Source organism: Amblyomma americanum, chromosome 1, assembly GCF_052857255.1.
Source record: "Amblyomma americanum isolate KBUSLIRL-KWMA chromosome 1, ASM5285725v1, whole genome shotgun sequence".
NCBI lineage: Eukaryota > Metazoa > Arthropoda > Arachnida > Ixodida > Ixodidae > Amblyomma > Amblyomma americanum.
The window spans coordinates 105,624,885-105,648,384 of record NC_135497.1 but is presented as its reverse complement, the minus strand read 5'-3'; the positions used below and the strand labels follow the sequence as shown (position 1 = coordinate 105,648,384).

Sequence of the window (23,500 nt, the reverse complement as noted above, 5' to 3'; positions counted from 1 at the left end):
GGTTTAACTGCGTCTAACCACAACCTATTTTTTTATTCTCGAGGCGAGCCAGTGGAAACGAAAGTGGCGCCGCCTCGTAGCCCACTCCCAACACAGGTCACAGGTGTGGGAATTTGCCCGACACGCGCTACAGTCAGAATTGCTAGCGCAGTAGCGTGCTGTTGAACGAGGAGTATTAACCTCCTGTAGTATTAACCCGACAATTATAGATCGGCTATGCTTTCGAGATTATCTAGAGGTGGAGACCGCTCGATGACTCTAGAGACTGTCCTGGCACAAGACTGCGAGAACTGCATGCATTGGCCCGAGATTCGCCACAGTTCAGTTGTGTCTGTGCACAAGTATTTTTATGCTCAAATGTATTACGCATTTACTATGTATAACCGTGTGTATTCATACGACAAAGTAGACAGTTGGGGCCAGGAGCTTGAATCGGCCGCTGGTTTATTCGACTTGCATCGGCCTCTTTCCTTCACTCTTGAAAGCATTAATGCCTGACATTTTCCACTTTGCCTTCCACACCATTCCTTGAAGCGTCGGCAATACCGCACCGTTCTTTATGTCTGCGATGTCTTGAAAGACAAACAGACGCACACGTGCCAAAGCTGACACACTTTTAGCTCTGGATTATAAGTCAATTTTATTGCGGATGAGCACGTACCTCCAGAAAGCCATAAAGGGCAACTTAAAAGTACAATTGAAAACTTGCTAGAGAGCACACATGTCATACATCAAGGCGTGACCCTTCTTTTTTCACCCAGGTCAGTTTGCAAAAGTGGCGGGAAAGCATCACAGCCTGCCTGGCTATCTGGAGACACGAGCAAGAGCTTGTTGCTCGTGAGCGCTTCGGGCCTACTCAGCGGCGACCAGAAGACGCCGGGCTGCCTCTGCATTTGGGCAAAACCCCCCTCCACAAACCAGCTTTTTCCAAGGTACAGCGGTAAGGTGAACGCGGGCAAAGGGACGAAAAACGATCCGCCACATCCAGCGGTCGCGGCCAGTCGCGAAACATGCAGCAGTGGCGGCATGTCGGTCTCAGTATGGGAGGACGCGGCCGGCGACGGCCGCTTCATTATGTTTTCGATAGTGAAGGAGCTGTTGAACTGCCCGTCAGCTTTGCTCGCTTCGTAGGCGGGCCCCGGTGGCGGGCTGCGGCTGCGGCCGGGCTTCACCAACTCCTCGGGCGCTCGCAGCGCTCTCGGCGGCAGCGGCAGCTGGACGGGGGCGGCCTGCAGGCCTATCAGTTCGTGACAAGGTCGTCCTGTTGCAGAGGCGAACAGCCGGTCGTGCTTCGCCAGGACTGCCGCGTCGGGACGCTCCATTTCGAGCGCGGGCTGCTTTTTCCTCCGCTTCCTGCGCCTGAAGTTGCCATTCTCGAACATGGACTCGCAGTCGGCGCCCAGCGTCCAGTAGTGGCCCTTGCCGGGTTTGCCTTTCTCGCGGGGAAGCTTGACGAAGCAGTCGTTGAGGGAAAGGTTGTGCCGGATGGAGTTCTGCCAGCCCTGCTTGTTGTGGTGGTAGAAGGGGAACCGGTCCATGATGAACTTATAGATGCCGTTGAGCGTGATCTTCTGCTCTGGAGCGCTGCGGATGGCCATGGTGATGAGGGCGATGTACGAGTACGGAGGCTTCATCGCCCCTTCGGCGACGGCGAGACTCGCGATGTCAGAGAGGGCGCCGACGTCAGGCCGGTAGTAGGGGCTGATGGGGAATTGAACGGAACCGCCTCCTCGCTCCGGAGGTGCGAGGCAGTGCGGAAAGGTTTCGGACACCGGGGCCAGGCACCCAGGCGGGTAGAAAAAGTCGGAGTTGCACGCGCCTCCATGTTCTAGCCCTTGGCAATCCGCTGACGACTTCATGCAGGTATGCCTGCGAGTGAAACGAGATGTTTGTACTCATAGTGCACCAAGAACGGAAACTCACGCAGCAAGATAAGCGATACACAGGAATTCACTTGAGCTTATATGCTCTCATTCAGAAGTGTTGCGTCCTTCTTTCGCATGAGAAGAAGGGAAAGAGCTCTGCCTGTGCGACTGACAGGTATGCTTCATCTTAAAACCGAAAAAAATGTCAGCTAAGGACAAAAACAAAACAAAACTTCAGCTTTAGTTAAGCCCCCCCCCCCTTTCGTCCCAAAGGAAGCATCACTGCCACCTCCGCCTGACTACATTTGTTAAGTTGATGCTGTCAACCATATTTAATTTTAATTCGATCTCAGTTTTTGGTCTATGCTGTGAATCTGTTTATTTAAGTCCCACGTGGAAAAAAAGTGACTTCCCGCCGCCTGCCCCGTCTTTGCTGCTTCTGCTCCCGTAGTAGCCGTATGTAATTAACTATATTGCGTTTAATAAAGTTTTACCCTCTAACACTTTCCAACTGAGTTTGCAGCCACACGTGACTTCCGAAAAACCTTTCGACAGAAATGAGTAGCATAACAGTGACATCTCAAATTTGTAGCGATTTATGCCTAGGCTTCTTTGCTATATCGTGCGCAGGATGCTGTTCGAACATGTGTGGTTGATGTGGACATATGAATTAAGCAGAAAGAATGTTGCAGATAATGAAAAAAAAACATGCCGTGGATAGCCGTGGACAGGCTTCAACCAACTTTACAATCTACGCACTTCATTTTTCGTTAAACAGCAGCCTTGTTATAGTTCTCTGAGAGCGCAATAGCGTCGATCACGTTACCAGCAGATATTTTTACCGACAACGAAAATAGTATTTTTTTTTCAATGAGTACTTTTCAGGGGAGATGTACATTTATCCGAAGAAAGATGGACAGATGGGCATAGTAAGATAAGCTTTACATTAGCCCTGTAATGTTTGTTACAGGTTGCCATCGTGCGATTCACTGAGACCTTCTGTTTTACGAGTCATTTTTTACGCATGGTGCACGCTCCCGTCTCGCCCATATTTTCCTGCGGTAACTTGTGACGTAATCTATAATTCGGCGCCGGTCGCGAAGATTGGCCGCCGTACAAATAATTTTCCGCAGTAAAACACGATACTGAAAAAGACGGCACGTTAAAGTGCGCGGTAGTGCGTGACGTAGGCACGTGGGATGGAGCGTTCCGCCATTGCGATTTAAGCGCACGTTCTCGTCTCCAGTCTGCCGAATGCCCGAATGTTTCGGCACTTTCGACGACAGCTATGGCTGACGGTCACGTGGCGGTTCCAGAAGGCGCAGTGGCGCCGCTAGCGATGTTTTCGAAATCGCCGGTTCCACATAAATGCCTGCAAATCGCACTCAGCTCACGCGATGACCGACTGCACGGGTATACTCTTCGCGCGGCAACTTTTAGCAAGACGAACCTGAATATAGTTTACGTGTCGGCACGTGTGCATTTTAAATGTTCTGGAGCATGAGTATATACTGTGACAATTACACAAGGAGTGGATGCGCCTGTCAGTGAAGACGTCTGTCGCCGTCCTACGCGCTCCTTGTCCAGCATTTTATAACGAACAAGGCTTTGCTCTGTACAAAAAGAGGGAATTTGAAACCGGTGTTCACAAGTTGCTCAGTATACAGTTGGCGGCTAATAAAGCGTCGATAGCTCTTTAGATGTTGAGCTTTTTATTCTCACATTAACTTACCCGTTCCCGTCTAAAATCAATTCAGACGTTACAGTGCGGCCACCTACATCGCGTCTGAGTCATTGATGCCACTTTTGCGCGCGCGCACCGCGCAAAAAACCATCACCACAGTTATTCACAGACGGAACAATAACCGCACTTTCGCTGAGTACAACACTTGTTCACTCCCCTGCTGCCCTCCTCGCCCCCCCCCCCCCCCCCCCCCCCCACACTTTTTTTTATTTCTTCGAATGACCGCAAAAACGCAAATGTCACGTGCAAGGAGCAAGCTAACACTCCCGCTTCAGCCATGCTCTCGTGTCCCGGACAGGCGCCGGCAAACGAAATACGCTTACCTAGCACAGTGACAGAAATGGGCAAATGGTGCGGCTGCTTTTGAACTGCTTAAGTGCATACACTGGAGGCAAGGCGGAAATATATACAATTGTTTACCATTGTTTCGTGATCTAAGAAAGTGCTGGAAAGTGTATATAATTTCGCTTGCAATTCGTCGCTAGTGGTCCTATACGTCTTAAGAGTCTCGTACGCCTACTTCCATTAGCAATAACAGCATGGAGAACATATCGCTAAACGTTTTAAGTGTGATCGACAACCGTGTTTTACAGCAGATTAGAGAAATTTGCTGTCACCGCGTTTACAGAACTCCCTGTAATTGGGCGATGTCGTGGTATTCGGTTCGCATGTATATTTCAAGATGAGCTCGAAGTACGCAACCACAAGAGAAAAATAAGCAGAAATGTAGGAGACAAAAATACTCTGTTAGCAGCTGCAAGTAGCTTACTCATTCTTTATTGCACAATAAAGGACCACATTCGATGAAACTCACACTTTCATTGAGTGGCCGAATTGTAGTAACGACGCAGCGGCATGCATCCGCAAGTGTTCTAAAGCAAATTTTAGCGAGGTTAACGCGAATTTTAGTGGGGGGGGGGGGGGGGGGGGGTAAACAACATGCATCAAATATCGTACTTGCATACCACGGGGAAAAGCGCGTTTACACACTGCTAGAAAAGGGATTCCAACTGCAAAAGGCCGGGCAACTGAAACGGCCAAGAGACGCGTCATAAATGGGTGTGACTTGAGAAGGAAGCCCAAGCTATAGAATATGAGCATGGACTTCTTTTTCATGTCGCACAGTGAGATACCAAAGCACGATGTCACATTTCGTGTTCATCTTTCTTTGAGAAGTTCGGGGTGGTTACGCTCGAAGTAAAACAAAACAAAAAAGAAAAGGCGTACGTCCACATACGACGGTGGCGAGATGGTTAACACGCTCACCAGTCCGTAAACGCATGCCTGTCAGCGCAAGGCACGGATTGGAATCACTTGAAACGACGGGACGAAGAAAAAGTGTGCACGATGTGTTGGCGACAGGCCGGCCTCTGCACAATCTACTCACCCAGGCTTGAGCAGACGACGCAGGCGGACAGACGACGGAGCCCGGCGGCCGAGTGCGCACTGGCGGCAAGACGAGCGCGAGCGAGCAGTCCGATCAGCGGCGTGGCGGAACCGTTTCTGATTAAAAACCACCCGGCCTCTTCGTAACAGCGCAGTTTATATATCTGAACGTCGACAGAGGGACTACATACACAAACAGTCGCTCCCCTCCTCTCCCAGCGCCCTCTCTCAGCGCGATAGAGAAATATAAATGTTTTCGCTTCTCCTTCCTTTATGCTGGGCGGCTAGGAAAAATAAAGGTCCCCCTCCTTCCGAACACATCCCTCTCGACGAATATTTATGTTTAGATACATTTTATGAGCCTCCTCGTTCCGGTCGCCCGGTCGGCGTGAATCAGCAGGCACCTCGGCACCGGCGTTTGTCGACTGCACCGAGAGATGTCGCTGCCGCCCGCGGTGGAGGCGGCGGCCGCGGCCTGGGCCGCCTGGGCTGCGCTCGAGCTCATTTTTGCGCGCGAGCACTTGACGGTTCCGGCGCTCAGCCCATGGGCGGCTGAGCGGCCTACTGCGCAATATGCCAAATGGCCTTGCTGCAGTTACGGAGTTTGATCTGCTGGCCTTAGCATGCTGCGCTTTAAACGTTTTGCTTTTCTGTTCGAAACTTTCTCTGCGCGAGTTTTGTTTACTATTGGCTTTTATCAGTCTACCCTCTTTGTCAACCATATGTTGCTTTACCGTCCTCCGGCGCGATAAACTAAATCAGCCAAAATAAACGAAAGCGAGTAATACTTTTTTTTCTTTAACTACACGGCAACAAGTAAACACTCAATACAACTGTCCCTCAGAGGGGGGGGGGGGGGGGGGGGGGGCATGCAACGGCGGTTCACAACTTCATTCCGCACGAGGGACACGAGCGAAAACTGGCGCCACGCACAGATATGTAAACTATTTGTTGGAACAGGATATGCGGGGCAAGAGATACATGGGACGCGCAAGAGATACATGGACCCGCTGCACTCGAGATTCGCTCTGTTTACAACCACTCCGCTTTGAGAGCTGCACGACCAGCACGTCCGAGCACAAGCGATGTGGCTGTTATCCTGTTGCCCCGGCGCCGTTGGCGTCGCTGAGGGGCGGGACGTGCGGGCCAGGGCAGCGGCAGAAAACCACAAATTCGTCAATCTATGAAGAGAGGTCACGGATAGGCCATGTTTGTAAACAGAGGGCCTGTTGTCGTAGTCTTGTAGTCGGATACTGGGTATCGATTTCGAAGATCAGCCGACGGAATTTTACGGGACGTACTCCCGGAAAACGACACTGCCCTTTGCACATGTTTTAACCAGCCCACGACTCATTCCAACGCAGGCAACAGCGACGTCGTAGTCGTGCTCCTGTTCTCCTCTTTTCCTTTTTGTTTCTTTTAAACTTTTCCTTTGTGCCTCTCTCTCTCTTTCAGAGGTGAAACGATGACGATCTGCATCTATACTTCCTCGGTGCGAAGTACTCCGAGCGCGTCCTTGTATTTTAGCCTGGAAGCATTTTGTTTCTCAGCGCTGTGACAGGAAAGTGGGGCTGCACGTAGCTCGTTACGTGTCACATCTCAATGCGCACCCGTTTCGCGCGCATTTTCTTTGCGTGCATTTGCTCCGGGCACCCAAAAGGGAGCCAAGAAACAAGCAGACGAGAGAAGCGCGCGCAGTGTGGAGAGCCAAAGAGAATGAGAGGAAGGCCCTCTCTAAGAAAACAGCCGTTGGAGCCGTGCACGCACAAAAGATACGGAGACACCGAGTTGCTACAGGCAACGAAAATACGGCGCCGACGGGCTGATAGAGATGCGCGGGTACACCCCAACCACCCCCCTACATGAGAAACTAGACGAAAAACAGCCAGCGAAGAGACACTGGAGTGGGGGGGGGGGGGGGGGGGACGTCGTGCAGGCGTGCGTGTATATATCTCCGGCCGTGGCAGCCCAAAGGCACTGCTCTGTCCCATTACAATCGCGCACCCTGTATTTTGAGATTCAACACCGGCCGGCGCACACTCGCTGAATAAACTAGCGCGCGAGAGCGAGCGAAACAAAAACAATTGGCGGGGGCCATAGTTTCGCATTGAGCTTTCTTTCTTTTCGGGGAAGCGCTTTCGATTAGTCACGCTTGTCTCGGCGCGTTCCAAAAAACCGCACAAAGTGGACGATTCGGTCACGAGGACGCTCGCGCGCACCGATGTAACAACGAGTGACACCGCCTGACGTATGCTGATGCGCCGCGGCAGAGGAACGCGTGGCGCCACCTCTGTGCGCGCGCAGATGGCCTTTAATTCAGGCCCCCGGAATTCCGCGCGCATTCATCGCGGGGACAGAGGCGCGCAATTGCCGCAGATTTACGAGCCACCGAACACTTATCCCTCGTCAGACGCTTATGTTCAGGTCAGGGGAAGAGCGGCGTGCTTGTCTCGGATGACTCGGCGCGGCAGCGCCCCGCAAGGAAGAAGCTAACCAATGGCTTACCCTGGAACCGATGCGCGAAGAAATGCCAAACAGGGAGAAATGCGAAGAGCGAAAGTACATGGGGCGCTGCTAGGCGCGTTAGAGACAGCAAAAATAATACTCGAACTCAAGAGAACAAACCCATGCCCTCGCATTTATTTTACCGTTTGGCCGGGTGACCAGCCATTTTTGGTTTGTGTCAAAGCGTGATGAAGGCAAAATGGGTAAAAGGGGACATTTTACAGTGATTGACAGTTGGTACGAGAGCTGTTCGCAAGCTCAGCACGTAGCAAAACTAGTCGATCAAGTATCTATTTGTCAGTAGCTCATTCATTCGGGGCCTCACTCACTCACTCACTCACTCACTCCCTCACTCACTCAGTTAAGCAATCACTAAATCAGTCGATCAAACGATTTCTCAATCCACCACTGCACAAGTTGACCACGTTTTAGCGTGACTGACCAATGCCAGCTTCTGCGGCTCGCTCTGGCACCCTTGTGCGAGAGGCCTCTGTCACAAGCGATCATGCTTGGTACCTGGCCAGAGCCACAACGTGCTGGACGACAGGTAAGGGCCGCTGTGAAAATTGTGTGCACGAGCTGTTTGGACATGCCACTTGAAGAGCATTTGCGGCTGTTTTTGTGTGCGCTACATCATACTCGTGTCTCCGTCTTCATCGTAATCCGATATTTTATTCGCCCTACCTTGTCCCCAGTGCTTACAAGTCTGCACTTCATTAATCAGACCAATCCACAGGCACATTTGTATTCAGTTCTCTCTCACTTGCGGGCCGCATACATGTGTGCTAAAATTAGGTCAACTGTTACAATAAGGTGTGCAAAACATATTGCTTCATGCAAGGGTTTAAGGAGAAAAGCATACGCCTTCATCTCAGGCGATAAGGAAATCGCGAATCACGAGAACCGAAATCGAAACGTGTCAATCCAAAAACGCCGGGGAACATTTTAACGACAGCCAGCTGATATTAATCCGCGCATTTGTTATCTCAACCTCAGAGCTTCCAGTCACAAAATCTTGATAGTTTGGTTCGGTTTATGGGGTAACGTCCCAAAGTGACTCAGGCTTGATGAGCTTTGCATATAGCTCGTGGACAGTAGGGAGTTCACCGCGTAAAAAAAAACATAATGCAATAAATGTGTAATGGGGTCGGAAGGACGGCAAGGTCAAGAGTCTCCGTCATTAACGACAAACAAAAATTTTCCATCGCTAAGGGAAAATATAACATCACCGTGTTTTCGTGTTTTCAAGAAAAGTGTTGTTTTTCTTTGCCAAATACAAGCTTGTTGCTGATTACTGGCAGTTAAGGGCGTCGATATCTTGTTCAAGACAAGTACGATCGCGAGCGCAAATCGCTTTCGCTCATGGTTCCGATTTTATTTGCTTGTTGATAACAGTCCTGTAATTGTAGACGACCATTAACAGCAAAAAAATGACATTTAAGAAGAAACACGGCTAACACAAGAGAAAAGGTATTTCTGGTCCCTGACACAGTCATAGCAAGCCATATATTACTCACTTATTTTCTCTGCGGGCATAAATGTGTGTACATTGTGTGAGACACGTATACAAACCCAAAACTTGAAAGTATCAGAAAAGAGAACGCATTTGCGATCATTTATGAATAAGGATGTGCGAATAGGAATCTTCGAATACGAATAGTTAGCTTCGTGTGCTGAATAAAATATCAAAAAAATATATATTGGTAGGGTTTTAAGGTAGCTAAAGCGAGTAGACGTACGAAAGCATGTGTTTAGACTCGTTAGCTCATGGTTTCCCTTTGCTGAGTCGTCAGCAAGTCTGGCGACGTTATTAGTTCGATACTAGTACTAGTTGATGCAGACGACGACGTGCAATGCACAGCGGGAGAGTGTGTTGCACTTTAACACGAGGCGTGATCGTGCTTCGACGAAAGCATAGCGCTCCCGTGCAGAGGCCAGCGAAGCTGATCTGTTCCCGCCACCACGGGTTCGGAACCCAGTCACGGCCGTATTTTATTTATTTATTTAGGCTCACAAGGTCAATTCATGATCAGGCTGCAGCGAAGCAACAGTTTTTGCAGCTTTGGTCGTGAAGTAGAGCTTTCGATCTAAAATGAAATGTAGATGCATTAAGTCCCAATGGCGTTTATATTTTCAAGTCCTGGAACATTTGGATTTCTGATAGAATGCATTAATACGTCACAATGCTAAAGGTATGTTTCGGATCAGTGCTGTCACAGAGTGAAATTTATAATAAGGGAGCAATTACTCATTGGCATCCACCAAAGCGCCCTCATACGACTACAAAGGAAAGCTATACAGCTTTCTCAAAAACTTCGCAGTTAAAGAAAAATTCGTCCTGCTCCGGTGTTCGAACCCGGGACCACCGCTTCACCGAAGCAGTCGCTCTACCAACTGAGCTAACCGGGACGGCAGGCTGATGGTAGGGCGAGAGCGAATTGATCAGTAACTCGAAGTGGGAACAGTGTTGGCCGAATGTTTAGGGCAATCCCCCATGGTGGAGTAGATTTTTAATAAGGGAGCAATTACTCGTTGGCATCCACAATAAGTAATTACTCCCTTATTACAAATCTACTCCAACTTGAGGGAATTCCCCTAAACATTTGATAAGAGTGAAATTTAATTTTAGCTAACGAGAGAATAAAGACTATCCTGTCATAATCGCGAAATGCAGTGACGAAGTGAAGAAGCATATTGTTCTTATAATAAAAACAAGTTCTATCTTACACCATAAAAAAAGAACAAATATCGCACACTGTTGTTTAAAACGTTCGCCTTGCAAACCATAGGTAGGCGAACTCACTCATGAGTGGACTCACCCGGGCTCACTCACACTCATTTCACACCATGATCTCAGTCGTGAGTGAGTCCAGATTCCCATTCAGATCATGATCTGAGTCGTGAATGAGTCCAGACTCACGTTCAGATCATGATCTGAGTCGTGAGTCAGTCCGGACTGACGTTCAGATCATGATCTGAGTCGTGAGTGAGTTCGAACTCATATTCAGATCATGATCTGAGCATGAGTCCGGGCTCACATCCAGATCATGATCTGAGTCATTGTGAGTCTGGGCTCACATTCACATCATGATCTGAGTCGTGAGTGAGTCCGAACTCATATTCAGATCGTGATCTGAGTCATGAGTCCGGGCTCACATATTGAAATCATGATCTGAGGTTTGGTGAGTCCGGGGTCGCATTCAGATCATCATCAGTCGTGGTCAGTCCGGTCGAGTTTCCTGTGCACTCGTAATACTTCTTAAGCTCCTAATCCAGATGATGATGCAAAGTAATTTCATTGTTTCCTGATGTGTAGTTTCTGTGGCTGTTGCACTCTAGGTTATTAAAACACGAGAAATGTTTATTGGCCGCCACGCTTGGCCTCGGTTGATATTACCTGTGTCTGGATGTAACGCGCTTGCTGCAGTTCTTCTCTTGCAGTTTATTAATTAGTTGTAAAACGCATGGAGCGGCCCCAGATCTTTGCGTCCCCTGAGCGGCAGTTATAGGCCTCTAGGCCTCTCAGGCAGGCCTCCCTACAGGCTAGCTGCAGTTAAGAGCTCATCGCATCGCAGGGTTAGCATTTTTTTGCATTTTAACTTTAAGTAAGCTATTAGGTTTGAACTTTTTTGTTACCCATAGCACCATATTTTTAACCTTTAATTCTATCTTTTTTATGCACACAATGTCCCAAAACATACGCCGTCAGGACTCACGGTCAGAAGGCTGGACCTTATCTGGAAGAAAGGAATTCATACATGTGAATGCTGAAACTAAATGCGGATTTCTTTTTGTTTAATTATTCCGCGCTTTACCGTAGTAATATAAACGCGAAAATTAGCCTTACATTTACAGCGTGGACAAAATCGACCAAACGTTGAACCAAACGAAGAAAGACGACATGAAGGCAAGCACGGGCAAATATTTCTTGCGACCTATTTATTCTCCCTTCTTTTGTTCCTCAGTGACTGTCATATCTTTAAATTTCCATGGTACGGCGCAAAGTGGCCAAAAGAAGGAAAGCGATAATGTGAAAGGTGCGGGACGGTCGATGGAAGGTTTTTTTTCTTCTGGTTCGGGATCGTTTGAATGTGCCAAGATTCGAGTAAGAGCATTTCTTTGTAATTTGCTACTGTCCCGAGGATGATAATTTCGTCAAGTAGATTCTATGGTCTTAGTCCTCGGAATGTTCGGCTATCCGACTGTGCTAACTTGTGTAGTCGCGAACGTCGTTTTTGTGTTGCCGCATGGACAAGTTGCAGAGCATTGAGCGCGCTCCAAATGAAAACCCACGTTCGCAGTCGAAATGTTCACAGTCTTGTTCGAAAAGAAAATGGGGAGGTGCCTCTTTAGCTGTTCAAAAGGGGAGTTGTTTAAAGTACACAGGAGAGAAGCCAAGAAAGCATTCCAGTGAATATCACTTTACTGGGTCCAGTGATATTCAACACACGTACCGCTCGTTGCGAGAAGGATCACAGCATTGTCACGTGGAGCGCTCCTACCGCAGAAGCGTGCTGGCGGCGTCGCTGTCCATGTCACTCTGAGCGCGCCGTGGCGCCTTGCTTGCTACGCGTCCTCGGAAGAGGGTGATTGACTGTTTCGCTCGAGGAAGATTGCAATAAACGTGTCTTTTGAAGCTAGAGCATTACTTGGCTTGTGCGAAAACCGGGCTGTAGCCAGAAAGCCATGGCAGGCATGCCTGGCAGAAATACATGGCAGAGACGCCGCACGCGAGTGACGTCATCACCATTATTGCGACTTTCTGCTTCCGAGAAGGGCGAGACGACTTCCGCGATGAATGGAAACAGGTCTGGAGGCACCCCTCCTCCTGGGTGTATGGATGGAAGGTAGGAGCGTCCCCTTTGAAACGGGCAGTGGTAGTTTCCACCATGCTCAGGTTTTTTTTTCCTTTATTTTTGTTTAACTCTGCTGTAAGTTGTTAATAAAATTCGTCATTTTCTTTAAAATACGTCTTCCTACACTTTAAAACTTATGTAACCTCTCTGCTTTTGAACCACCAATCCTCCAATCGTTTTTTGCTAATTTCCACCGGAGATTGATTTACATGACTATTGTTATCTCTAAACCCTAAGGCCTCAAGAAGAGTGACTGTGCCTGCATCGACATCGGGTTGGATACCATCACATTTTAGAATGAGTTGTTCTATTGTTTCTACAGATTTACCACACACAGCACATGTGTCATCTTGTTCGTTAAATTTCTTTTTGTAGCTGTGCGTTCTAAGACACCCTGACCTAGCTACAAAGAGGAGGGCACTGCCTTTTGAGTAATCATAAGACGTTTCCTTCCTGATCTGCCTTTTCCAGTATCGATATAGTTCTACACTATGCTTCTTTCCCATTGAATCTATCCAATTTTTACCTTCGACGTTTTTAACCTGTCGTTTGATGCTCTTTCTTTCTCCTTCCTCGTCTCTGGCAAACTTACTGGCCAGCTTTCTAGTTCGTTTCCGCCACTGTGTGTCAACGCTCTTTCTGTACAGGTATTTAAATACCTTAGCTGCCCACCTGTTATCGTCCAATTTCCTCAGGCGTTCTTCGTATAGTACTTTGCTTTGAGCTTCCCGTGCTTCGAACGTTGCCCAGCCCATATCCCCCTGTACTGCCTCGTTTGTGGTTTTCCCGTGGGCACCTAGTGCTAATCTTTCAACAGTTCTCTGATTTACTTCTAATCGCGACTGAACTTCATCCCTTAAGCATAGAACAGCATTCCAGAAAGTAAGCCCCGGCACCATTATTCCTTTCCAAATACCTCTGAGGACTTCATACCAGTTGTACCCCCACAATGCCCTATGTTTCATTATCCCGGCATCTCTTCGCCCTTTTGCAATGAGAGACTGTTCGTGCTTTTTCGTGTACATATGTTCTTTGTTTACCCACACCCCGAGATATTTGTATTCGGCCACTCGGGGTATTTCATGGCCTTGTATTGTAAGCTCCTGATCAGTTGTACCGTTGAAAACCATCACACCTGACTTAGTTGCGCTAAACTGAAACCTAGACTGTCTCCTTCGTCTCCACAGCAATTCACCAAAGTTTGCAAATCTTCCTGGCTATCTGCTAACAGTACAATATCGTCCGCATACATTAAACCCGGTAGTCGTTGCTCAACAACCTTTCCGCCTAATGTGTACGACAGATCATAACCTAGGTTGCTTCCTTGTAGCCTTTATGTTTCCATACTTATCATATAAAGCATGAACAGCAGCGGTGATAGAGGACAACCTTGCCTTAATTCTTTGTGTACCTGGACAGTTGTTGTACTCTTAATTCTTTCCCATGTTATTTCAACTTCATTTTCTCGATATATTTCCTGTAAAAAATTAATTATCTCATGACCGACACATTCACCTTTTATTATGTTCCACAGGAGTTCCCTGTTCACGTTGTCGTATGCACCGCTTATGTCCATGAAGGCTAAATACAGAGGTCTGTTTTCCGCCTTAGCTATTTTTATGCACTGAGAAAGCACGAACAGGCAATCATCTAAGCGCCTACCACTTCTGAACCCGTTCTGAAGTTCTCCGAGTGTTCTATTACTTTCTACCCATGACTGCATTTTTATTTTCACCGCCTGCATCGCCAGCCTGTATGTAACTGATGTTATCGTGATCGGTCGGAAGGATTTTATGTTCGTCTTATTGCCTTTCCCTTTATAAATCAAAATCATTTTACTCTCTTTCTAGCAGTGCGGAATTTGCTGATTTGTTATGACTGCCTCCAATACTTTTATCGGCGTTTCCTTGCCTCTTGGGCCAAGTTCATTAATTAGTTTGATTGGAATTTCGTCGATCCCTACGGACGTACATCTTGGAATATTTGCTTCCGCCTACTTCCAGTTAAGATTCGTCAGTTTCACTCGGTTTTCTTTTGTGCTATCCTGTGTTGCTCCCCCATTTGGGGTGATTACTTTATGGTCTTTCTTAAATGACTCACCTATAACTGATGGAATGTAGTTCACAGCGTCATCTCCCTCTAAACATTTTCCCCGACATCGTGAATCTGTTCTTGCTTTCTGTGATTCGCTTTCCCCAGCCAGCTTATATGATTCCAGAATTTTCTTGGCCCCCCTTTAGTTGCACCGCGAACTTCATCCAGCCAGCGATCAGAGGACTGCTTTATTTTAGCCTGGACGAGGGCCTACGCTTCCTGTTTCTTTTGTCGATAAGATACCCATTTTCGGCCTATTTCCTCTTCAGATAACTGCGCCTTCTTTGCTTCTCTGTGTTCCCGTGACGCCAACCGTCGTTGTTTGATGACCTCCCTAATTTCCTTATTCTACCAACTTCGTGGCTTCCTCTTTCCTCTCCAGCGGTTTACTCACTTTACTTGTTTTATTTTTGTACCAATGAGTAGCTCTAACTTATTATAATCCCACTTTTCCATGGGATGTGTCTCTACTGCTTCCTCTACGCAGGCCGCTATTTGCCCTATTTGTTCGTCATTTAATTTTGCGCACTCTTTTTGACTCCCCTTCATTTCTCTTTTGAGCAGGGCTCCAAACTGTAGACTAATACGCTTATGATCCCTACCGAGGCTGTACTTCGCCTCTTCGTCTATTTCCATTATTGCGAGCTTGCTATACATCCCCTGCGAAATTAAGCAGTAGTCAATGGTCGTTTGCCTGTTACGGGATTCCCACGTGATTTGTCCCTCACACTTAGTTTCTCTATTTACAATAACTAGGTTGTGTCGCTCACAGAAGTCTAGCATCAACTTCCCGTTACAATCTGTGTATCTATCCAGATCCTCGATGTGACCATTCATGTCCCCCAACAGAATAATATCGGCACCTACTCCAAACTGCTTTATATCGTCATTGGGACACTTAACTAGATCCGTGTTCTCTTGCCTGCATTTGTCCCCTGTCCCTAAATAAACTACTCCTAGCCATGTCCTTTTACCGGCAATTGTATTCAATACCAAGACATGTTCTTTGCAAGTTGACTTTATTCTTTGCCAATTTGTTCCTTGATGTATCAGCATACCTACTCCTCCTCCCTTCCTCTCCGTTGTTGTTCTGTTGCTCGCTTCCCAGACGTAGCCATCAATATATGGTGGGCCTTCTAGATTCCTGAGATGTGTCTCCCATAGCGCGTATACACCTACTTCTTCGTCCTTCAACTGCTGTTCTATCTCTAACCACTTCGCTCTCTTTCTACCGCCTTGCATGTTTATGTACCTGATCCTGGTGTTAAATTTATTTTTGTAGTTTTCTTCCTGGACCTCTTAGTGGCCATTTTATTCGCGTCAGCCTCCATTGCTACACTTTTTACTTTGCTTCTACCTACCCCTATGCCCTGAGCCGTAGTGGACCCCCTAAAAAAGCTACCGCCCGGCCTGCCAGGCGCCACCAAATCTCGGCTCCTAGCCTTCCATTAAAGTGGATGCCATCTCGTGTAAAGCCTCCGCCAAAGCCTGCTCTATGCACTTCCCTGTTTATGTCTGCCACTTCAAAGCCTTTCTCCTGGCTTAACTTCCTTATCTCCCGATTAACAGCCACAACGTCCTTGACAATTTCTCCGTTCCATCCTTGCACTTCCGGCACTGTACACACCACGATCTAGACTTGCTGTGCTATCGCCCTTAAATCGTCAACTCCCTCCGCTAATCTTTGCACTACTTTTGCGGCTTCGCCATTCAAGACATCATTTAGCCCGGCCCCTATCACTACCAAATCGCGCTCTGCGATATTCTTAGAAAGTTCATTTTTTGTCTCCTGCCTGGGGTACAAGACGCCCTCACTCAGATAACAAAGCAGACCGAGCTCAAGCAAAGTTCCCCAGAGGGTGTTGGCTCAAGATGGGAGCGGCTGACCCCCTCCACCGCATGAGCGAGATACCACTGTCCCGCATGGCTTGATGTACATGTAAACAATGGCGTGTTGCCTTCGCGAGAAATATGATGCACTAGGAAATATGATGCACTCCTGTTGTATTCATGTAAACATGGCTAGAGATTACACAAAAGGGAAAGTACTTGCCGCCGCGGTGATTTGGCCTTCAGTTGAATCGCTCGTGTCTACACCATCAGGCAGGAAAGCAATGCGTGGTCGGAGGCAACAGTTCATTGCCGATTAAGTACGCGACCAACGCAGCGAAACGTGCGGAGTGAGCTGCTGCAGCGAAACAACGTTCACCTCCAAAGACCCCGACAAAAACTCAGAGACAAGCAGTGCCCTCGCATTTACGCATCATAAGAATTGCTCAGGTGCCGGAATAATTTTTGTGAACTAGGGGGCCTGTTTTCGGAGGCGAGCCTCGCCTCTCTCCTACCCGCAGATGTGTGCGAGCCACACCACTGCGCAAGCGTTTGTGTGTCCGTGGTGAATCGGTGAAGCCTGGACCAAAGGTGTTTGGTGGGCTGATCACACCCTAGAAAGCACAATTTTTGCTCACGTCCATACAGTTCGGATAAGAAAGAAAACGGCAGAGGACGCAACCCTGACAATGAGGCTAAACAGCTATACTCCAGATGGGATCCGTTAAGGTATAGTAACGGAGAAGGTTCGCAGAGGAGAAAATCTGTATAATAGGAAAGTTAGCTTTTAACAACTGTATATAGCAGTAACGTAAATAACAGTAACGTGCCAGTTCTAAAGTCCTTACGGGAGGATCTCTCTGCTCTTGAGAGGGGCGTAATATATGCTTCAAACACAGAAACAGCCAGATTTAAATGCTTGATAATAGGATTCATTCTGGAGAAAGGGTAGCACAGCATAGAAACAACAAGGCAATAAATGCAAAAATATTGAAACACCAAAAGCAGTGTTTATCTATGTTCAAAAAGTTGCCCGAAATCGTCAGTGAATTCTAGAGCACAAAACCATAAAAAAGTACAAGTACAGGTATCATAGTTGCCACATGTAAATGTTCTTTCAGGCGCGTAACATGGGCCGTTGGGCGTAAAGAAGATTTATCTGTCCGATGAGTGAGCTTACAGGAGTCGTAAGTCAAGGAGATACTGGCTGAGTCATGAGTTGAAATGGGCGAGTGAGCGCGATGAGTCGTGAATCAAGATCAGTTGTGAGGCGAAATGAATGAGCCCAGATCAGTCGCGAGTCAAAATGAGTGAGTCCATATGAGTCGTGAGTCGAAATGAGTGAGCCCAGATGAGTAGTGAGTCCAGGTGAGTCGTGAGTCGAATGAGTGAGTGAGCCCAAATGAGTCGTGAGTTGAAATGAGTGAGTGAGCCTAGATGAGTCGTGAATCTGAGTGAGACATGAGTGGCTGTGAGCGGTTGACCCCGGGTGAGTGGTGAGTCTGAGTGAGCCCAAGTGAGTTTTGATCACAAATGAGTTTGAGTTCATGAGTTCGAGTGAGCCCAGGCCTTTCAGTATGAGTTTGAGTGAGCGCGTAGGTTGACCAAATTTTTTTGAGTGAGCATGAGTGTGCACTCCTGATTTTGCCGAGGTATGCTGCAAATACCGCCTATAATCTAATCGTATCATGCGGACAGGAGGGTGCATGAAACCGCCATGTTGCTGTGTCGAGGTCATGAATATCGCCAAGCATTTCCCATGAACGGAAACAAATACATTGGGATGCACTTCCGGGTAATCGATTTGGGTCGAATATCTTTCACTGTATTTAGATCTATTATAAACAAGATAAGTGCGACATCCCCACCATGAAACGACACCTATAGATGATTTTATTTACGTAATTTCTCACGCGCAGCAACCGAGTGAGCCAAAACATTGCCCCAGGCAGTCTGACAAACTGCTGCTGTTTTTTATTGTTCCTTTCGCATTTGTATTACATTATTCTCCCCACCCTGTTAGAACCTAGCATTCGCAGTATTTATGTCACATTAGAGATCCTACACCGCTTATAATTAACCTAAATTAACGTTCCCAGTAAGGCCTTTTTGCTGGCTAGCAACGCAGTGATTGGTGACGTCAGCAGCTGCAGTAAAATCACAGCAGTCAGTTTACTGAAGCGGTGAATTGCTTCCAAACCACGTTGCTTGCACATGCGGATATGTAGGAAAATCTTGAAGGAGGCCTGATGGAGACGAGAGGTCCTATTTGCATAATGTATTTCTTGAAATTTCTTCATCGAAAAAAAGGGCAAATATGGTTTCCCTGCAGAAAATTTCTTGAGAGGGGAGGGAAAGCGACCCACTTCTCCGCTCCATTATGTCCGCCACTGTTTGCTAGCCAAGAGTAAGGGCATACGCAGTGAACCGAATGGTGTTTAAAACAATCTGGAAGAGTATGAAGGCCGATTTGAACGAAGAAATCTACCTGCAATTTTTTACATTAGTTTCAGCTCTAGTTTTAAATTATTGTCACGAATTGCGCTATCTTCCAAGCAGCTATAGATATCCATTATTATATGCTTTACTTTACAGAAGGAACTAAATATCGCTTGCGCTTCCTGTTTAAGGATGCTTCGGAAGATCAGTTGTCAAACGTGCGTAACTATGGCTAATTAGCCATGAAGGGTATGCATTTCAAGGTGAAAGGAGCACGACAAGCCGGAGGCTATTTGGAAGTGTTGATATGCTCAGCAAAGATACTAGCGACTTCCTTATAATTTGCCTATTCTATCTTGAGCCGACTGCTGTTCCTTTGCGTTTTGCACAAACTGCGAATGTATAATCTACGCGGATTATTATGCTGCGCACAAAGTTTAAATCACTGGCAGATATCGCTGTGAGTGACCGATAGTTTTGTAAGCATGCACGGCAATAGGTATGACACCAACACTTTTTCGTTCAATAATCAGAGTTACAAACCATTTATCGCAATTCTTAAAAAAAACCTATGACATGCTGCCGTCAGTGCATACAAGCCTTGCCCCTGAATATATATCGCGGTTTATGGGGGTACCAGTGACGAGGGTTAAGTGTCGCTTCGGCCACATAACGCGGGTTCAGACCAGAGCAAGCTATAGGCACAACTAAACTAGCATTCACCGCTGGCCACACCACCGACACCCCACGGGGGCCTCAATTAAGCAAAACAGCAGCACCGGCCGCGCGCTCGGGTCGCTCAGCAGGCGCATTCCCTACAAGCTACACCGAAAATCAATACAGATACCAGTTTTGGTCAGCGTGCCCAGATTAAACTACCTCAGGCTGTCTTCTCTAACGGCTGTAAAATAATCAAAAATCAAAGCTTATTACGACTGCAATCATGGGAGTCGATCACAATGTATAATTCCTAAAAACATGGTTATGCTGAGTGCTAAAATAGTAATGCAGCTTACAAGCAACAGGTGGAACGTCGTAAGCGACGTGGAAGGGACGTATGGATGCTAGCGGCCCTAATTAGTGCGGAGTTCTTTACAACGATACACTTTGTACAACCATGTTTTCTAGTATATGGAATGCGTAAAATAAGGCCGCTAAGCCTGTTTTGAGCCCTGCGCTAACAAAGCGGTATGCGGTACATGTAATTACTGACGGGTTCTTCCAAGGCACAAGTTTATCATGCGTTCCTAATAGTATCAGTGCGTACTCATAATTCATCGCACAAAACGCGTGCACAAGCCTCCAGCGAGGTATAAGAATGTACACAGACCTTGTTTTGTGCACACATACAGTCGGGCGCGTAGTATAACATGAAATTAATGGGTTTCCCCAAGTTTTAGACGTATTGCAGCGCTTTATGTTAAGATTCTCCAGCCGGTGTCCATTACATGCTTCGTTGGTTGCACAAAGCAAACGCGGCGCATTCTAGTGAATGCAAAAATGTCTTAGAAACGTATCTTCGAGTTATGTATTCAGGCGTTCATGAATAATTTAATTGTGAGCGTGTAAATTACGGATGTTCCAAGTAAGCTAGTAGCCAAGTTGTCCGGAACGCGCTCAGCGTTACAGACGCCAAGCCACGTCTAGTTTCCCGATACACCACAGTTTTGCTCTCTAATCAGGTTGAACAGTAGTTAAACCCCAGTAATTTGTTCCATCATTGCATCAATTTCACAACCTCATGACCCGTGTTTCGAGAGCAGTTACTTTTAACCATTCCCCCCTTCTTGTTTCTCACCCGTTTAAGCCATAGACTATGTTTAATGTCGCATCTATAACCTACTTGACGAGCAGCTCTGCCTACATTGACATCACACAGCTCAGCTGAAACACGCAGAAAATCGTTGACGGCCATTAGCTTGGCGTCTAGCGGATTCACCTGAGTAAAGAGTTGTCTAATGTTTGTGCTTCTCCGAAAATGGGAAGGATTCATCGGATTACAGGCGTATATTCTGTTTGCCTGCAAAAATATCAAGCGCGGGTACGATTTCACACTGGTTGAATTTACATTTGCCAAGCGCGAGAATATATGCGATAATCGGCAATTTATAGGTCTTTTGGAACCAGAGATTTGTCGAGTGTGTCTGATTTCGTTTTCTTCTGGTTGAGGGCGTGGATTATAGGCTGCTTGCTTATAACACTGACGAGCAATTCAGAGCGACACCGGCTAAGACTGCAGCGTTGTTTTGGCAACAGGATATACAGCTGTCGTCTGGGCTTTTCGGCGGAGGCAAAGTGCAAAAATTCTCGCGACAGCGCTATGATCAGACTATTTAGTGAATGCAGTTTAATTCCGGTTTATTGCAGAATCGATGCACTCATGCCTATAAAGAATCTGCAAGTCTTCCACTGAAGTTAGCCGGCCGCTGACTGCGTCATCATTTTTAACATATGTGATAACATCATACCTCGGCAAAATCATGAGTTTCGGCGGAGGCAAAGTGCAAAAATTCTCTCGACAGCGCTATGATCAGACTATTTAGTGAATGCAGTTCCGGTTTATTGCACAATCGATGCACTCATGCCTATAAACAATCTGCAAGTCTTCCGCTGAATTTAGCCGGCCGCTGACTGCGTCATCATTTTTAACATATGTGATAACATCATACCTCGGCAAAATCACTAGTTTCGGCGGAGGCAAAGTGCAAAAATTCTCGCGACAGCGCTATGATCAGACTATTTAGTGAATGCAGTTTAATTCCGGTTTATTGCACAATCGATGCACTCATGCCTATAAACAATCTGTAAGTCTTCCACTGAAGTTCTCCGGCCGTTGACTGCGTCATCATTTTTAACATATGAGATAACATCATACCTCGGCAAAATCATGAGTTTCGGCGGAGGCAGAGTGCAAAAATTCTCGCGACAGCGCTATGATCAGACTATTTAGTGAATGCAGTTTAATTCCGGTTTATTGCACAATCGATGCACTCATGCCTATAAACAATCTGCAAGTCTTCCACTGAACTTAGCCGGCCGCTGACAGTGTCATCATTTTTAACATATGTGATAACATCATACCTCGGCAAAATCATGAGTGCTCCTTGAGGTTCACTCACAAAGGTTTGGTCAACCTACGTACTCACTCAAACTCACAGAGGCACGGGATCAATCGAACTCATGAACTGAAACTCATTTAGGCTCACAGCTCACTTGTGATCACTTAAACTCAAGAGACATCCGGTGTCAGCCACTCATAACGACTCACGGCCCACTTCGGCTCACGACTCATCTGGGCTCACTCATTTGGGATTACTCACGAAAAATTTCGGCTCACTCACTGATTTCGACTGACGACTCAAATAACATAAGTAAATCATGCGCATGCAATAACGCAAGAATGAACGGAAGGTGCTCCGAACACTTATCAATGAATGCCTGACGCAAATTGTGAGCGAAACAAGCCCAACAACAGGGTGGTGTTCGAGTGCGTAAGCTTTCCGGAAAATGAATGGGCCCTAAGTCCAGGGTCACGGGACAACAACGTAATTCGTAAAAGGCATGCGGTAAGCTGGTCGGCGGTAAGCCGACCGCCTCCCCACAGTGCGACAACGTGACTCACAGCCTTAATCCCCCCTTCCCCACGCCTTTCGCATCACAGCTTTCGTTCCTTTGACCCCCTCCTCCCCTCCATACTTAAAGACGCTAGCTACTGCCCTCCGTCACCCCTGATGAAGGAGCCGAGTCGGCTTCCAAACGTTGGGTTAAAATTAAAGTTTTTGGTTGGAGATGTGCAGTTTATTACAAGAGAAAAAGGAGTACTCCGTCAATGGCTGCCGGGCAATTCTGCAACTTGATTGCTACTCCGGACCAGAAAGGGTCGAGTATGAAAGAAGGCGAGCAGGATAATACGCAACTTGCTATTCCAGAGTGAGTCTTGGGGATAGCCGTCAAAAGGCGCAACTCCCGACAGAGTCTCGCCATGCAGCGGGGCGAAGTTCGGGGACAAAGAGCCGGCCACCGCGGTAAGCCTTTTCATAAACAGCGCCCAGAAACCTGCTGTCTGGGACCACCAAAAGCGGGCCTCCGGCTGTTTTGATTAGTCGCCAGCGAAGCCGCTCTTGTTCCTGTTCTCGCGCCCGCGCGCGCGAGCAACGCGTGCGCCCCGGTTTTCTCCCCTCTCCGTGGCGGCGGCGGCGCAGTTTCAGTGTAGGAGCGTTTCCGCGGACTCGGTTTGTTTATATTCTCGCCAGAGCGCGCGGGGTAGCGATGTAAACACAACAAAGGGAACGAAGAGGAGGCCTTGTGCCCCGCCATACGTGCGGGAATGGCTCGCATAAAGACAACATCGTTTAAAACAGGGGAAAGTTTTGTTTGCTAATATTTACACAGAAGGTGCCCCAAGCGCCGCAGTCCGCCTCGCTCGCGCCTTTAACTCCGGCTTACATTCGCTGAATGGGGAGTCTTGTCTCGGCCGCCTCGGTGGCTCTCCGCAGAAACGTTCACAGCCTAGTCGGCCCAGTGCGAATCGCGCCACCGAGAGGGCCCGGCGTGTTTATGCGCGTCAGTTATCCGGCCAGCGCCACCGCCGCTGTTGCGCTCGCTTCTTCCTGCTTGCCGATTCAGCGCCCCACTTGTTACCCTCGCCCCAGCGAGCACGAAATAGCGCCAGGCCAGGAGTACGAGAGCGCGCTACACGCCGTTTTGTGCCGAAGCTTTGATGCAGCGGACGCTGCGTCGCTTCGCATTGATCTTCTGCGCTGGTTAAGCGAGCGATTAAA

General features: G+C 47.6%; 1 protein-coding gene across 1 annotated transcript; it reads right to left on the bottom strand.

The window, feature by feature from the left end:
• Positions 1–302: 302 nt before the first annotated feature.
• On the bottom strand, positions 303–5,157 carry LOC144134799 (forkhead box protein L1-like). The gene is made up of 2 exons (XM_077667633.1): positions 4,997–5,157; positions 303–1,869 (listed from the first exon to the last, which is right to left on the bottom strand). Exon 2 carries the CDS (start codon positions 1,857–1,859, stop codon positions 732–734), a length of 1,128 nt encoding a protein of 375 aa, XP_077523759.1. The 5' UTR covers positions 1,860–1,869; positions 4,997–5,157; the 3' UTR covers positions 303–731.
• Positions 5,158–23,500: the final 18,343 nt, after the last annotated feature.